This window comes from Cricetulus griseus (assembly GCF_003668045.3).
Source record: "Cricetulus griseus strain 17A/GY chromosome 1 unlocalized genomic scaffold, alternate assembly CriGri-PICRH-1.0 chr1_1, whole genome shotgun sequence".
NCBI lineage: Eukaryota > Metazoa > Chordata > Mammalia > Rodentia > Cricetidae > Cricetulus > Cricetulus griseus.
This window is the reverse complement of record NW_023276807.1, coordinates 273,157,614-273,173,051: the sequence shown is the minus strand read 5'-3', so window position 1 is coordinate 273,173,051 and position 15,438 is coordinate 273,157,614. Positions and strand designations below refer to the sequence as shown.

At 40.5% G+C, this 15,438-nt stretch overlaps 1 protein-coding gene across 1 annotated transcript in view; it reads left to right on the top strand.

The window, feature by feature from the left end:
- LOC100761462 (sodium leak channel non-selective protein) overlaps positions 1-15,438 on the top strand; it is an 81,261-nt gene that overhangs the window by 48,352 nt on the left and 17,471 nt on the right. Inside the window, exons 13-21 of the mRNA XM_035453371.1 lie at positions 732-838; positions 5,680-5,800; positions 5,882-5,980; positions 8,885-8,978; positions 9,490-9,596; positions 9,793-9,867; positions 10,584-10,703; positions 14,227-14,295; positions 15,173-15,321. Of these exons, the coding sequence (XP_035309262.1) occupies positions 732-838; positions 5,680-5,800; positions 5,882-5,980; positions 8,885-8,978; positions 9,490-9,596; positions 9,793-9,867; positions 10,584-10,703; positions 14,227-14,295; positions 15,173-15,321 (941 nt within the window). The remainder of the gene's footprint in view (positions 1-731; positions 839-5,679; positions 5,801-5,881; positions 5,981-8,884; positions 8,979-9,489; positions 9,597-9,792; positions 9,868-10,583; positions 10,704-14,226; positions 14,296-15,172; positions 15,322-15,438) is intronic.

The window sequence follows — 15,438 nt, the reverse complement described above, 5'->3', positions numbered from 1 at the left end:
CTGTTTAATCTTTGGTGAGGGCCCTCCTAGCTAGTTACATAATGGCAGATGACCGTGAGAGTATATGAAAGAGAGGCATGCAAACAGTGAGACAGAAACCAGATACCAGGATAGGACCTGCCTTGCTCTTTTTTAACAGCCTTTGGTTTTTGTTGTGGGAACTAGAGGTCAGGAATTAGCATGTATGCCTGTGGGAACAGCATCCCCACTGACCTAACGACTGACCATCACTGGGTCTTGGCTCTTATAAGACCCTCTTTTTCTCACTGCGTGCTCTGGGAACTAAGCTGCCCACATAGGATCCTCAAAGTATGAAGACAAACCACATCCAAAGCATAGTACCCACTGGTCTGTTAAATCACTGAAGAGAAGGCTAGACTATTTCCAACAGTGGCTGAACCTAGTTTTATGGTTCGTGTTGGTTCCAAGTGGGAAGGTCTCTGTTCCCCAAAGCCTTTTTAACCTTTTCACCACAGAGTTCTCAGTGAGTATAAAATAATAATTAACAGTGGCTTTGAGTTGCATTTCCCTGGTGACTTATGTTAGTGAGCATCTTTACTGGTCACTGTGTGACTTCTTTGAGGAAACATGCATTTAGACCCTTTGCTAGCAGCATCTTCTTTTACCTCCTCAAAGCCATCATTAGGATAGTCATAAGCAATGAATCCTGTCTTTGCTCAGACTTCACTTCTGATCAGGTTTCCCTACTTCCTTTCTTTTTCCTACTTTAGGAAGACTGTAATGGCATCTTCAGAATTAATGTCAGTGTGTCCAAGAACTTAAATTTGAAATTAAGACCTGGAGAGAAAAAGCCTGGATTCTGGGTGCCCCGTGTTTGGTAAGCTCATCAGAAATGCATCCTAAGCAATGCTACACTTATTCATATTGGGATTTAAATCAGGATAATTTGCATGAGACTAAAATAATCCTGTTTAAAATACTGAATTATTTTAAATAATATATGGAAAAGCATTGGGTTATAGCATGTTTTTTGTTTTTTGTTTTTTTGTTTTTTGTTTTTTAAAGACCAGTAAGAACCAAGTGGTACAATGAGTCCCATTTCTGTTTGTGAAACTAACGAAACAATACTTTGGAATTTTTCAAATGAATTCAAGTACATAGCTGGATTCAAATAGCTTTCAAAATTAATGAGGCTTTAAAACCAAATATTTCCAATCACATTAAAGCTGAATTCATTCTGGGCTTATATCTTTAAGAGAGGCATGCAAACATGCCTCTCTAAAAAAAAAGAGAGAGAGAGAGAGAGAGAGAGAGAGAGGCTGATGTCCTTACAACAGTTGCCAAAAACTCTAAATTATAAAGCTACTTCAATTACAAAGCTCATGTACACTGATGATGGATCTCTGTCACTGGCACTAAAGAAGAATAGTTGGTAGTGTAGTTGATTAGACTCAATTCTTTTCTTAAAATCCATTTTTCAAGGAACTGAGTTTTCAAAGTATTTGCATCAACATTGGGGCCTGCTCATTGTCTTCTTTCTTGTCTGCTTTATTAATTATTATGAATAGGATTTTTTTGCTTCATTGATAAACTCAGTGTTGCACCTATATCCCTTGACCTTTCAATTACCTTTTAAATTTCTTTTTACCTTAAAAACTGATTATTGATCTCCAGAAACCCTGTTTTTGTCATGACAGACTTTCTTTTCTATTCATCAAAACTTTTTCAAAGGAATAACTTTTCACCCAGCTATAGCCCTGACTCAATTCTATCTTATTCTGGCACTTCTCTGATATAAAATTCACTTTTATAAGAAATTCAGTATGATTGCTATTGGTTTCTTTTCTTTTTTAACATCTAAAAACTGTGGAAAACAGTTTATTTAGGATGTAGGGTTTGAGCATGGAAAAGAGGGATTTAACTCATGGGGAAAACCTTACCCAACACTCACTTAGAAAACTGGTCTAATTTCCATTAAAATAAAATTCTGAAGAGGTATAAAAGATTTATTTTTGGTGAGATGAATATTCATTTTACCATAAATAACTTATTTATATCAAGACATCAAATGGGATTCTCCTCCCTGCTGTTTTGAGATTTCAGCTAAAGCCTCAAACTGATCTTAATTCTAAATACAGAAACTCCCCAGAACTCACCAAAACCTTGTCACCCTCAGCAGCCAACACAAGCAGAACATCCTGAGAGTAAATGAGTCTGGGGAAGAATGCTATAGTGCCCTCACTTCTCACTATGGAGGAGACCAAGGTGCTCCCCACCCAAGTTAAAAGAGACCCCATAGGAGGACCCTTAGTATTAGAGCTTGGCAGAGCAGTGAGAGGCTTCAGGGCAAGGCTGCCTTTCCCCCTGCCAAAGCCAACTATCCCATCTACCTGGTGGACGATGTGGTCCTTGCTTAGAGCCACATGGACTGGACTATCTTGGATGGAACTCTATTGCAAAGGGCTATGTGTAGGGGAGAGGAAGGCTCCACTGAAGGAAGCCCTGGTGTGTTTCTAGGTACAGGAGCTGAGAGTCATAGCAGGAATGGAGCCACTGAGCATTCTTGTTTCAAAATGCAAGGGACTAATAAGAAATTTGAACTGTAAAAATAGCCAATTGATCTGTTGATGGCCACCATTGAAAAGCTAGCTTGTCCTTAACAGTGTTCAAGAGGAGAGTTGCCACACCTTGCGGAGGTACACTCAGGGAAACACCAAGGCTAGTCACAGGCAGAAGAAAGTTGTAGGGAAAGGCTATGTGTTGGATTTTCTGGTTCCTGGGAAAGCACAGGAAGACAAGGCAAACTAATGACAATCCCACAAGGATCTGGAACATAGATATTAGAACAGAGATATATAGAACCCCTAGTGTTCCCAAACTAACCTTAGGGTGATAGGAAGTATAGGTTGAATGCTTCATACATGAAAACCACATCCCCATGAGAAAGACTCTAACCTTTTGACAATGTGATCAAAAAGCTTTGCCGCCTCTGAAGATGTCAAAACAGGAGCCAGAACTTACTGGAAGGCAATGTTTAGAGACAAACAAACCTGTCCCAGGTAGTTCTATGCAGAATTCAACTTGTCCATAAAAGCTGCTATATGGTAACTTTAAAAATCAACTTTAGCTTAAATGTAATATTGCATTATTGCTGGGTGGTGAGGGAGGTCAAATTTAACACATTTTTAAATCCCAAGCAAATAGAAGGGAATCACTTGGACATCATTACACATCGTTACATTTTTGTCTGTTTGTCCTGGATTGTAGCTTGGGTTCACTGTGAAACAAAAAAACTTTAGTCTAGTAAATACCAACAGTAGTTTTGATAATTTTAAAACTCTCTTTCTTTAATCAGAGTTAAAAGCTGAAAATTTAATTTCATACCAGCTAAATTATAATTAAGAAAATAACTTAATCTGAGACTATGCCTGGAGAAATGTTTTGATGATTAAAATTAAGATATAAATATGCACTGTCTAATTCAGGAAACAAACTAACTCCATAGTGTTTCTTCAGATAAATACATGCATTTTCCTCTGAATCACTCAGAGTTGATGAAATTAAAAATCACCTTAGCAAAAAGGATTAAGCATACATTACATCATGAACATCCTGTGCTTTATTTTAAACTTGGACCTATAATATAGGAAGTAGCATGCATAGGTGGAAAAAAACCCAAAGTATTCTGCTTTTTGTTACTTGTACTTACTCATTGCTTACAGTCACTAGGAATGCTTGGCATTTTCTCAGCTGTAAGTTGTGGCTTTTGTGCTTTCAAAAGCAAATTACAAATAATTTCATATAACATGCTAAGGGTTTTGCTATGTATCAACAAAAGATGTTGGGTCTTATGGGGGCTCAAAATCAAAATCTAAGACACAAGGGTTTGAGAAGTGATCAGTAGTAAAAAGACCAGTTCTCAGTTTTGTTTTCTGCACTATCTATTGCTGTTTTCTACAAATGGCAGAAGTGCATTGAGTGCCACACAGGAGAAGAACCTAGCCCAAAATGTCTGTTGCCAGACTGAAGGGTCAGAGGAGAAAGCACATCAGCTTTCTCAATGACATAGGACAGACCAGGGACAGGTGACTAGGGAAAGGGAAGGGCCAGGGATAGGTGGGTAGGAAAGATGGAGGGGCCAGGTATGGAAGGACTGGCACAGGCCAGAGGCGGTCAAGACCACATTTTCCATTGTGCCCATCTTCCTCAGAGGAGGCTCTGGTAGCTTATCCTGATCTCTAGGACCCTGGATCCTGTTCTTCAGGAGACAAAAGAATGACCAAATTCTGAGGTTGGAACCAGTCTTAGTTTTATGACTTGGATAGACAACATTGAAAATTTTAACCAGAAATTTTTAAAAATTTTAAAAATTAACCAGAAAAGATTTTTTAAACAGCTTTTCAATTCAAATGAGGACAGCATACGAAATGACGATCATGGTTTATGTTCAGGACTTACCGAAACCCTCTGAAGTTACAGATCACATTACAAACTTGGCATTTTTGATAGCACAGCATAAACGAATACTTCATGATTATACTGGAAAAGTCTTATTTTTCTAAACGTGTTATATTCTTTCAACTGTCTGCCTTGTTTTTCTTGATTTAGCCTAAAAATATTTTTCTTAGCATTTTCCAACCTCTAAAGTATGTGGGACATGAAAGTAGTTTAAGTTGCTGGAAATTTAGCTGGGAAAGCACTTTCAATAGAGAAAACAGATGAGTCAGAAAGACTGACATTGGATCTGAGAGCTGGCTCCCTTGATTTTTTTTCAGTCCTTATGCAAGCAAACCTTGAGTATATATAGTCCTTAAAACCACTGTCCACTCTAAGAGACGGGAAATGTAATTGATACCCTCCCCAAGGAAAGAGTATTGTGAAAACCCAGGATGGTATATTTGTACTTTCATGCAAAAATATCAATCAGAATTCTAAAATGTGAGTATCTGAGTGGAGCTTCTACATTGATACCAACCTCAAACCCCGAGGACCAAGTCAGCTACAGACTCGGGGTTTCTCATTAGATCCCATGTATTACAGAGACATGTCTTACAATTGTTCCTAGAGTTAAGAAAGTGCAAAAGATAGTTGAAAATATTGAACCAAGTGCCTCTCTAAGGTGCTGACTTCATGAAGGTTAAATTTTGATAGACGAGGCAGCATGGGAAAAACCTATGGAAACGTAATACAGAAGGAGGCAGTGGGACTGACTGTGTTCAACAGCTCAGAGCTACATTCTCCATCAACCTCTGAATGGGTAGCAATCATCAAAATCTTTTAATTCATTAAATTCATTAAGATCTCTTGAATCTTTTAATTATATAAGATAGCCTCTCATAAAAGAAATAGGGTGGAAATACTGAAATGTATTCTACTAACAATGAGAGTCTGTTAGCTAAGACCCACTAAGGTAATAAAAAGAAACACTTTCACAACTGAGAAACGAAAGGTATAAATTACCAGAAAACACAGATTTGGACATCCTTCCCCACAAAGAAAATGAAGAATGATGGGCCAAGTGTTTAAGGGAACATGTGTCAGTGATGGATACTGATAGCAAGCTAACTAACACATTGCTGTGACTTAGAAAAGGAATGCTGAAGTGCCCAACTTCCCCCAGGTTAAAGACTCCTCACCCAGAACTGGAAAAGGTTATAGGGACTGTCTCACCAGGTGTGCCTTGGCCCCTCATCTAACATCCTTCTTTCCTAATTGCAGGGCGAATCCTCGGAACTTTAACTTTGACAATGTGGGAAATGCCATGCTGGCATTGTTTGAAGTTCTGTCTTTGAAAGGCTGGGTAGAAGTGAGGGATGTCATTATTCATCGCGTGGGGCCGGTAAGCAGCACATAGAATTTTCTAAGTACATCCAGTGTGGTTCCCATTGGCTCTGATAAATGACATGTTTCATTTACACAGATCCATGGAATCTACATTCATGTTTTCGTATTCTTGGGTTGCATGATCGGACTGACCCTTTTTGTTGGTGTAGTCATTGCTAACTTCAATGAAAACAAGGTAAGTCTTCTCAGATTAACAGCACAGACTTAGTTTTTGTTCTTGCCTTTGCTTTAAGCTAATTTTTTTCATACACAGCATGGAGCCACATTAAATTGAAATGTAACTCATGTAACTAACCTGTATAACTCTTTTACAGTCCACATCAATGCTGCAGCTAGGGTCCATTACTTAGGAATATAATTCTTTTGCTAAATTTACCCTATGGTAGCAGTAATTCACCCAGTTGAGAAGCACATCTCCTATTGTTCAGATGGGAAGGATGTACAGTGGGTTGTTAAAATGTGGTAGCTTGAAGTCATGCTCTGATTGTAGCCCATACTGCCTTTATAAAAATGTAAATTGTGTGCTTCTTTGTCACTACTAAGAATTTTTGACAAGGTGGGTAGCATCCATATAAAATGGAAAGGCCAGTTCATATAATAAAAAAGTTTTTTCTGAATTAAATAAACTTTACTTTCTTCCCAAATGCAGGAAGTACCCTCAGTTTTAACAGCTGTCATGATGGATACAAGATGGTGGTTAGTAAGACAGCAATGTGGTTTCCTACAGAGCACAAGTTTAAGAGGGAGCATTCTATTAGTGTCCCCTGGCTACTGTTTTTCTGGAAGAGACTGGTTGAACTATCTCTTGGGGGAGGTTTTGTCTGCAGGAATCACACTGAAATGCATACATACTTTGAGAGCCACTGCACAGAAAAGGCTTCTGCCAGCTTCCCAAATGCTGTGATGTGTGGATGAGAAAGCCACCACTATGAGGAATAAACACTTGGGCCCAGACTTAGACTCTCTTCCTATAACTGCAGGGTCTGTGATTCTTCGAAGGCAAGGGCATGAAAACCTCTAAACTGCAAAGCTCCATTTGCCTGTGAAGCACCTGCTGTTCACTTGTGCACAGTGATGACTGATTCCCATGCATTCATGCCAGAGCTCTTTGGTTTGTGTAGCTTACATGTGAGACGATAGCATTCACCGTCCCCAGGCTCAACGTGTGTGGTCCCACTGACTCAGTCGATTGCCACCTTTGATATGTGCCTAATGAGCATTTCATTCCAGTCAGCCTTTCAAAGACTACAACTTAAAAATCCCCCTCTGGACCCCAGTGCTACTCTAACCCTCAGAATCGTGGACTCCTAGAGCAGTAGCAATCCTGTCACCCACCCCTCTATTTTACTTCCCAACACGTTCATACATGAGACACTCTAACCCTTCAGTGTGTTCAGTTTAATATCAGGCAGAAAGAGAAAGATGTGTCTTTTTAGGTACCTTTGAGACGTGTGGTGGAGCAGACACTGGGGATTCCAGAATACAGGAAGAAGTTAATCAGTCCATTACTAGAGAGATGAGTCACTGCTGGTCCAGGATGGTTTACAGGTCCCTTTGCAGGCCCCTGGGTGCAAGAGGACTGGTCTCCAGGGCAGCTCACAAGTCAGCCGCATAAGTGACCCAGCATACAATGCTCAATAATGGGAAGAACTGTATAATTAACTGTCAGTCTTGAAACAGCTGTGAATTACTGAGGATTGTTTGCCTCCAATACCATAGTTATGTCCTAAAAGAGTCAGGAAATGACAGCTTGTTTGGGAACATGGTGTGTTAGTCCAAACAGATGCCAAGAGGGAGGCAGAAGTTAGCAGCCACTTTACCAGATGTCACAAACTTGATTTTTTTGGTTGGAGATAAAAGGCTCCTGAGAGAGAGAGAGAGAGAGAGAGAGAGAGAGAGAGAGAGAGAGAGAGAGAGAGTGTGTGTGTGTGTGTGTGTGTGTGTAACTCAGTTTCAGGGGATTCAAACCTTCTGAACCTCATGCGCAATGCACATGCATGATTTACACAACTACAACATACAGGCAAAACAAAATAAAATCAATCTTTAAAAAAAAGTGGGCAGGTGAGATGGTTCTAGTGAATTTCTCAGAATCCATCAGGTAGAAAAAAGAGAACAGACTCTGGCAATGTTTCTGGCCTCTAAGTTTGTGCTGTGGCATGTGCTTGCACATGCTTGCATGTGCGCACGCATGTGCGCGCGTGCGCGCACACACACACGCACACACACACACACACACACACACACACACACACACACAAATAATAATTGTAATAATAAGACTTGGTTTAAAGACAAAAATTCATAAATAGATACAGAATGGATACAATTCATACTAATTTAAAAATTCCAAACAAATTTATTCTTAGGTACTTTTATAGTCAGAAAGCAAACATTTCTGAGAAACAAGTTAGGAGGTTATTCTCTGGAAGGACAGCCATTATCTCTACAGAAGAAAATGAAGAAAGGGAATGATATTCCCCCCACAACCCTAGTTTCTTATATTATACTTATGCCCCAATAACATAGTATAATAAAATCAAATGTAGAATAATACAATGCAATATAATTCATGTGCATTTTTATCAAGTACTCTATAACACAGAATATCTGATCCCATCTAGCAAATTATCATAGCATTCATTTCTGAAGAAGGAAAATTCTATGACTTCTTATCTTCTGAAAGTAGCCTTGCAATTGTATATATTGGAGTATCTAAAAAGTGTGTAAAGGACAAAGTCCCTCATCCAGCATGCCCTCATCTGGCAGCCGCACTGCAGACAAGCTGTGGTTGGCTACTATAAAACTAAACTAGCTACAGTTTGTCACTATCCTTTCTGGAGATGTAATTATGTAGCAAATATTCTTGAAATTTTCTCAAGCCCAGATGTTACCTTTCTTCACTCACACACACTGGAGGCTGCTGAATGCCCTGGGCATGCACCTATCCCTGTTGGAAATAACTCTCAACGTGAGTTGCTAGTTCTGACCATGTGTCTCCAACTGCTATGGTTCTTTCGGACTGTCTTTCTGTCATGTCTCCACATTGGTCCTTTCCTTTCCTTCCACTGTTTCCAAGGGGACAGCTTTGCTGACGGTAGATCAGAGAAGATGGGAAGATCTCAAGAGCAGACTGAAGATTGCACAGCCTCTTCATCTCCCACCGCGGCCTGGTATCAAAGAAGCTCTGATTTTATTCATGTTGGGCACTAGTGTTCCTGATTCCCTAAGAGCCTCAGACTGAAATTAAAATAATAATCGTGAGGCCACTAGGGGGTTGTGCATAAGTTAATACAGAAACAGACTCCAAACAGCTGATCTCTCTGTAAGGTTGTTAAAATCAGCCACCTAAAGACTGTGCTTCATCGCTCTCTGAATAAGCCTTAATGAAAAAAAAAAAACTAAATTTTTAAATAAAACACATTTGTGCTTGCCTTTTAAAAATATGAAGGAAATGTATTAAGCTGCCAGAAATTGAATGATACAGTTCTCCTTCTAATATGGATGATGCTGTGTGCTGTCATTTTAATATGGAGTGCCAGCCATTCCTGCAAAGCACTTCACAATAGAAAGAATTGGAGGGGGGCTGTAATGGGTTTAAAGATGAACATTAAAGAACACGAAAGACAAGAAAGTAATCTGGTCCATGTCTAAAGTGCCCTCACCTATACCTTTCTCTTTCAGATAATGATGGCTTTAGAGCTAAGATGTATGACATAACACAACATCCCTTTTTCAAGAGGACAATTGCATTGCTTGTTCTGGCCCAGTCTGTGTTGCTCTCTGTCAAGGTATTGCTTCACCCTGAGACTTTTGGAGTAGATTCCACACCTCTGGTGTATCCAGGAGTATTGCCATTGGGCATTGCTATTTGCAGCCTCTGACCTTTAGTAAAAGTAAAGATTGGTATGTGTGCTAGGATGAGTAGCAGGGAGGGAAAAGTCATCTGTCTGGTGCATTTTACAGTGACATGTGCTCTGGTTGCAGTGGGACGTCGAGGACCCCGTGACTGTTCCTTTGGCAACAATGTCAGTGGTCTTCACCTTCATCTTTGTCTTAGAGGTACAGTAATGAGTCTCCTGGAAGCTAAGGACACCGAAAGCAAAACAGTCCCCTCCCTTTAATGGCACCTACTTCCAGCTCTGTGTTCTCTTGTTTTAAGGGGTGGATTTCATGGGCATCTCCTTTCTGGCTGTACTGCTTAACTTCAGCAGGGACTTTGCTTTATCTTCCCAATTTTTCTAACTGCTGAAACATCCCTGACAATTGTTGCATCTGAGTGTTGGCCTGCCTAGTAATGGGGTTTTTGTGTTTAGAGCACAGGACACAAGCTGCTGTTACTCAGGGATTCAGATTACAGCACAGATGCAAGCATGCCAGCCGCACAGCCTAGATTATCTAAAACATTTTCCCTGTGTCATGTCTATCTGCCATTCAATCTCCTTAGAAATTCTAAGTGGATTATCATTTTTCTGTAAAATGGCTGATGTTTCCCAAAATACAGTTATTCATCCAAGGTAGAAAAGTAGCCTGCAATGAGGACTTAACTATCAATCCAGGAGAAAGAATATGGAGAATAGAGATATGCAGCCTGTGTGGCTTTAAAAACATGTATCTTTGTGATTAACTCCTTTATTAACTATGTCCTTAATTATATATATATATGTGTGTGTGTGTGTGTGTGTGTGTGTGTGTGTGTGTGTGTGTGTGTGTGACAACTCAGCTAATTGATTTAAACATGCCTAAGCTCTTGCCTATGTCCTTATTGCTTTCTCTAGGTTACAATGAAGATCATAGCAATGTCACCAGCTGGGTTCTGGCAAAGCAGAAGAAACAGATATGATCTCTTGGTGACATCTCTTGGTGTTGTATGGGTGGTGCTTCACTTTGCTCTGCTGGTAGGCACATCATTAAACTTCATTTTAGCTGATAGCTCAGTTTTCCTTAGTTCAGCTGTTAGTATTCAGGCATCCGTACTGGCCTGTCCTTGGGTTTCTGACAGGATATGCCCTCAGCTGCAGCCACTAAGAGCCCCACCTGTGCAGATTCACTATGTTCCTTTTTAAAGGGGCCCTGCAAATATCCCATCCTCCTCTCTCTCTCTCTCTTTCTCTCTCTCTCTCTCTCTCTCTCTCTCTCTCTCTCTCTCTCTGTGTGTGTGTGTGTATCTCTGTCTCTCTCTGTGTCTCTGTCTCTCTGTCTTTCTCTGTCTCTGTCTCCCTCTCTCCCTCTGTCTCTCTGTGTCTGTCTCTCTGTCTCTCTGTGTATCTCTGTGTGTGTGTCTCTCTGTCTCTCTGTCTCTGTCTCTCTCTCCCTCTCTCTGTGTCTGTCTCTCTGTCTCTCTCTGTCTCTGTCTCTGTCTCCATGTGTCTGTCTCTCTCTCTGCCTCTCTCTGCCTCTCTCTGTCTCTCTCTCTCTCTCTCTCTCTCTCTCTCTCTCTCTCTCTGCCCCTCTTTCTTTTCTCCTGCTGCTCCTGTCCCCGGAGGCTGGTCTCTCCCTCTGCTTTCCCCGTTTTATAGTCCCTTTTCTTAATAAAAAAAAATCCTCTGCTTGAACCCTGTTGCATGGCATCTTTCTATCATGGACTGCTTTTCTTAAATTACAACACTGGTCTGTTTCCAGTCTCTTTATTCCACATTAGTTGCTCTGGAGTGCAATATCAAATCCTTAAACCGCAGCTTTGATCATGAAAGTCCTGGGGCATGCTTGGAAATTGCAAATGCAAACACATATATGTGTGCATGTGTACACACACCAACACTTCTCACACAGGCAAATCCTGGATCTTCAAAGGCCTATGGCGTACAGCTCTGGAAGAAGGCTCTTAAAGACAGTCTAATTTAAGTCTTCATTTACCAAAGGAGACACTGAAGTAGACACGAAGGCACCTGCCTAAATTCACACAGCAGACTAGAATCAGAAGAGTCAGATCTTGCACTCTGAGATAGAGCAGCATCCACCCCACCCCTATCACAAGCAAGATTTACAATGTAATCCTTGTGTACTTAAGGCACTCTTCTCTCTCAGACATCTCACACTGATTCTTTGAACCCATCAATCTCCATTTGTCTGAGGTCCAGCCCCAAATCTACAGCCATAGGAAAACTTGGCTCATTTACAGTCGTGTTGCACAGTGGATATAAAACATGGTGCGTGGTTGATGCTGGCTCACACTGTACACTCCAAGCCAGTGCTTCGCAACCTTCCTAACGCTGCAACTATTCAATTCAGTTTCTCATGTTGTTGTGACTTCCAACCGTAAATTATTCTCATTGCTACTTCATAATTGTGATTTTGCTACAGCTATGAATCATAGGGTAAATATTTTTGGAGACAGAAGTTTGGCAAAGGGGTCATGACCCACAGATTGAGAACCATTGCTCTAAGCTTGACAGCAGCCTATAAGGTGTAAGCTATAAGTACCATCTTTTCATTAGTCTTCTACTGGCCCAGTGATTGGTGTTCCACATTCTCCCATCCTCATTAATATCAGAGGGCTCACAGGAAGTATCCAGGACTCATAGAGCCCACTTGCATATCAGACAGGGCTTGCTCTACTTTGGATCTGACATATTCATAAGCATGCTGAATGGCCTTCTTAAACCAGTGGTTGCCTTCAGCAGTAGAAGCTCTTTAGGTCCCCAAACACCTGTACTCACCTCTCAATTAATAAATGACTTACAATATGCTGATGAGGAAAGCGCTGTCAGAGGATTAACAAGGAAGTGATAAACAAAACAAAGACATCCACAGGTGTCATAAGCCTGAAAAGCTAGAGAGACCTTCACAGTGTGCTCACTAACTGGTAAGAACTATGGGTGTGCTGGGAAGGATGAAGGAGGTCCCATGTTCCCATGACAACAGCAAGGAGTGGGAAATGGCTTCATCATAGAGGTCCTGGAAAGCATTCTCCTGGAGAAACTGAGCTCCATTTACAGAGCGTTTCAGTTGCCTTGGGTAGGATGAAATGATACAGGGACTGGACAAAGGTGAGGTCTTGTGGCTGAAGTAGACGGAACCAGGGCATATAATACAGCACAGGGTTTGGAGAAACGGAAATATAAGTCTTTCCAGGTCTTTTGGGTCCATGTGAAAATCACCCAGTCATTATCCCAGGGGAGGTGGTTGACTTCTAGAACATAGGGACTTACGGTGTCTACAATAAATCCTGAACTGGTGTGGAGAGAAGAGGCAGAGAACATGTTCTGATTGTATTTACATTACCTAGAGAAACTTGACTAAATGCTACTCACTCTAAATGGAAGAATACACGGCTTCCTAATCTCAAATGCCCCCACACACACACACCACAGAGGAAATTCTAAACCATAAAAACATCTTCCCTCTTCTGCTTGACTGCCTTTGCTCTTCCCCTAAGAGCATCTTGGTCTGAGAAAAGCAGCCGTTCTTTGCCGTGTTTCACAGTGGACTGCTGGGAAGGAAGGCACAGTCCTTGTATTCCATCCAACAATGCTATGTGCCCACATTCCTGTCCTTTTGCCTCACCAAGGAGCTCAGTGGACCCCCTTCCCAGGGACCCATCTGGGACTGTTGTCATTTGGCTAGGCAGCTCCTGGAGAATGCTCAGGCTTTGGCATCAGCTGAATGTCACCGTTGTTATGGTGTGGCCAGTGGCATCTTTGTTTCTCAGAAGAAGCTTTGTGAATCATAAGGCACAGAGTGGTCTCTGGCCCTCCGCACACATTTGAAGAGCAAGCTGATGCAATCCTCCAGAGCTGGGGGATGGGTGCTTTTCTAAAATGAACAGAGGAGTGATCTCAGAAAAAGCTGCCTTCAAGCATTGCTGTTATTGAAGTAAGGCCCCCTGTAGCCCAGGCTGGCCTTAAAGTCACTATGTAGTCAAAAGCATGACCTTAAAATTCTGATCTTTCTCTACTTCCCAAGTGCTGGGGTTATAGACATCAACACTACTCTGGGTTTATGCAATATGGGATATTGAACCCAGGGCCTTACACACTTGGCTAGACTTCTACCAGCTAAGCTACCTTCCCAACCCCTTCAAGCACTTGTTTTCAATATCTGACTACTCTTTCCATGATGCCTTTATTCCCTATCTCACTCTGCTTCCTCCCATATCATGATTACCCTGTGTTTTTCTTACCTTGTCCTCAAAAGGGCTGGTCACTGCCTTATGTGAAATCAGTTTCAAAATACAGAATTCATTTGAGCAAAACAGAACCCAAAGTTTCATCTGAGATCTGATTTTAAATCTAATATTTATTCATGAGTTTTTGCAGTGACCTTTTCAGCACCTTTATTTTAGATAAATTTCTTATAGGAATTTTCACATTTTATTAAACTAATTATTCAGTAGACTTCACAGAAGACAAAATGAAAAATGGAACCATAACAAGATCTTTTGTGCAAATTGTAAACACCTGTCTTCTGTTTAAATTTCAGAATGCATACACCTACATGATGGGAGCCTGTGTGATTGTCTTTAGATTTTTCTCCATCTGTGGAAAGCATGTAAGTCTATGATGCAGAATCTTTTCAAAGGTCACATAAGCATTGAATCACTGGTGCTAACTGACCTCAGCCAACCTGGTTGTTACAGCAACAAAATACTAAACATCCTAAGCCAAGATTAATAAATATTAAATATTATTGAATTAATAAATATTAAATATCACAAATTGTCTTAGACTATGCTTCTTGTTGTTATTCTTGTTTATCATATCTGCTGAGTAAGCTCATTCATAAATGAAAGCCAAAAGCCAATGTCATTCCTAATGTGTCTGAATTTATGTTTACTTAAATTAACTTTATTGCAGAGAAAATTCATAATTGATGATAATGTTTCCATTATTCTGGATTCCTTGTCAGCACTTATGAACACTACCTGTGTTCTCCTTTATAAAGGGATATTGTTTCTTTTTTGTCATTATTTCATATATGGATTCCATGTATCCATGTAATTGGTAGACTTAATAATTGGTTATTTAACACGAAACCATTATTGCATTTAGTGTTTTAATATGTCTTTGGGGGACAAATAAATTTACCTGCTATAGATCAAAAGCATGTTGACCTTACAGAGGTCTGGGCAGCAAAGGAAGAAGTGGAAGGCTGAGAGGCTTGTGATGCTAATTCAATTAATGTCTCTGCAGTGATGAACTGTTTGAAGTGTGAATAAGATTTATCAATGCCAGATGGTTTTTGAATAATATTTAGATTTAATATCTAACAGGAAACAACTTTCAAACAATGTACTTGGGAATCGCTACACAGACAGCCTGCTTTTAGATTGTTCACCAGGCAGTTCCTCTCCACAGTGAACTGGCTCTCCCTCCCCTTCTCCTCCTCTCTCCATCTGCCCTGACACTGCACCCTTCCTCACCCACAGGTGACATTAAAGATGCTCCTTCTAACCGTGGTTGTCAGCATGTACAAGAGCTTCTTTATCATCGTAGGGATGTTCCTCTTGCTGCTGTGCTACGCCTTTGCCGGGGTTGTTCTGTTTGGTACTGTGAAATACGGAGAGAACATCAACAGGTCAGCATGTGTTTCTCCTTCCTATTTATTTACTAAGCAAACTATTTCATAATAAAATCATGGACTTGAACTAAGTTTTTTGACTGTTAAAGACTTAAGTGTTGTGCAAAGGGGAAG